The following is a 2124-nucleotide window of genomic DNA, read 5'->3' as shown; positions in this document are numbered from 1 at the left end:
CTTCAGATTAAATGACAAATTCCTGGCTTTATTTAAATCATTGTAGTGACTCTTTTGTGTAGCTGATTGAATTAGCCATAGATTGTTTAGTCATTAAGGCCCTAATCAGAAGTTTTTTATCTCTTTCTTGCCTTAACATATTTAAAGAGTCAGTACTCTCCCCTCATCAGTCACAGTGGCTCACTGAGAGTTAGATTCCCAAATAGGAGAGGGTATCTGCCTTGTGGTGCTCATGTGATTAGAAATTCATAAAAGGAAAAGCAACTGTTCTTTAGAAAAAGTGTCCCCTCCTCAGGTTATTATGCTATATATTCCTACCTATCTTAAAAAAACACTATCCTGAATGCTAGACTAACTTTTTTTTTTCAATGTTTTCTTCCTACAGACACAAACTCTACTTTGTTGTTCCTGGTCATTCAGTCTTTGTCATGGTGAGGTTTTCTGCTAAGTTGAGCATTTATAATCTCAGTATATGCAATGCTATTCATTCTAGAAACCAATAATAGCCAAACTGTTTTCTAGATAACCAATAAGTAAACTAGTTAGGGGAATATTGGAAAGGGGAGAAAAGTCTAGTCAACACAAATCATTGTGTAGATCAACTAGTCCAAAACTGCATGAAAATCTGCACAACTGACCCATCTCACAGCCTCTTTGTAAACATTACCTCAGGATCAGAAAAACAAAGGCCCGTGAGAAAGCACATGATCCTTCTGCATAGCTTTCTTCATGGCATTTTTAATCTCCTTATTCCTAAAACTGTAGATGATCGGATTCACCATAGGGATCACCAGAGCATAGAATATGGACACCACCTTGTCCCGGTTTAGGGAGTAGCTAGAACTAGGTCGCATGTACATAAAGAGACCAGAACCATAGAAAAGAGTCACAGAAGCCAGGTGAGAGGCACAGGTGCTGAAGGCTTTGGTCCTACCTTTAGCTGAGCTGGTCTTTAGGACAGCAGCAACAATATAACCATAAGAGATGAGGATCACAAGGACAGATACCATTCCAACAACAACACCCACAATGAAGTTCACCACCTGGCTGGTAAAGATATCAGAGCATGATAGAACCAGAACGGGAGGAAGGTCACAGAAGAAGTGGTCAATCATGTTGGGCCCACAGAAATCATGCTTATAGACAGAGTATGTTTCAATCAAAGAACTGAGGAATCCACCTGCATAGGCACCAACCACCATCTTTAAACAAAGGGTGTGGGAAATGAGGGCTGTGTAGAGCAATGGGTTGCAGATTGCAGCATAGCGGTCATATGCCATGGCTGCCAAAAGAAAGCATTCAGTCAGCCCCATTCCACAGAACACAAAGTACTGAGTGGCACAGCCAACAAAGGAAATGGTTTTCTGCCCTGTGATGATGTCAGAGAGCATCTTGGGAGTTGTGGAGGACACATAGCAGATATCTAGGAAAGATAGGTTACTGAGGAAGAAGTACATGGGCGTGTGCAGGTGGCAGTCCATCCTGATGAGGACAATGAGACTCAGGTTCCAGGCTAGTGTCAAGAGATAAATCCCCAGAAACAACACGAAAAGGAAAAGCTTCATTTGAGGATGATCTGAAAATCCCAGGAGGATGAATTTTGTCACAATTGTGTTGTTCTTTCCTGCAACCATAGACCTACTTCCTGCATTAAGGAAAGAAACAATCCCGTGATCAGTTAGATTGTGTTTGTTATTATGAGTGGATATTTCCTGGAAAATCATATAAACAATTAACACCAAGTCAACATCACAGCCACCTGCTAGCTGTTTCTTCTTCTTTGAGGAAGTCTGCCCATGATAATCTCTTGGCACTATTTAAAATCTCTATGCCATACATCTTGTTGATTAGAAGAAGGTCTCTCTAATGGAGTAACGAGTAACTGGTAACCAATAATCGGAGTTTTGTCCTCAGCTTCATTCCTGACTCCCTGGGGACTGTGGAAAAGTGACTTCGCCTCTCCAGATTCTCATTTTCTAAGCTAAAAAAATGGGAAGGTTAAATCAGCTGAGTCTGCAGGTTGCTTTAGGTTTATGGCTTTTTAGACTTTCCGACTTGAAAATATAAACCCAGGTTAACAACCACGAGGAATCTTATATTTTATATCTCTTTAGTATACGAATC

The 2124-nt window shown here is 40.6% G+C and overlaps 1 protein-coding gene across 1 annotated transcript; it reads right to left on the bottom strand.

The window, feature by feature from the left end:
- Nucleotides 1-674: 674 nt before the first annotated feature.
- On the bottom strand, nt 675-1634 carry LOC121472335 (olfactory receptor 5A2). Its single transcript, XM_041723608.1, has one exon. It carries the CDS (start codon nt 1632-1634, stop codon nt 675-677), a length of 960 nt encoding a protein of 319 aa, XP_041579542.1.
- Between the last annotated feature and the right edge of the window lie 490 nt (nt 1635-2124).

Source organism: Vulpes lagopus, chromosome 11 (assembly GCF_018345385.1).
Source record: "Vulpes lagopus strain Blue_001 chromosome 11, ASM1834538v1, whole genome shotgun sequence".
Lineage (NCBI taxonomy): Eukaryota > Metazoa > Chordata > Mammalia > Carnivora > Canidae > Vulpes > Vulpes lagopus.
The sequence above is the reverse complement of the archived record's forward strand: the minus strand, read 5'-3'. Positions and strand labels throughout refer to the sequence as shown.

Coding starts and splice junctions, on each gene's coding strand:
- LOC121472335 (XM_041723608.1), bottom strand. CDS start 1,634: ATGGTTGCAGGAAAGAACAACACAATTGTGACAAAATTCATCCTCCTG.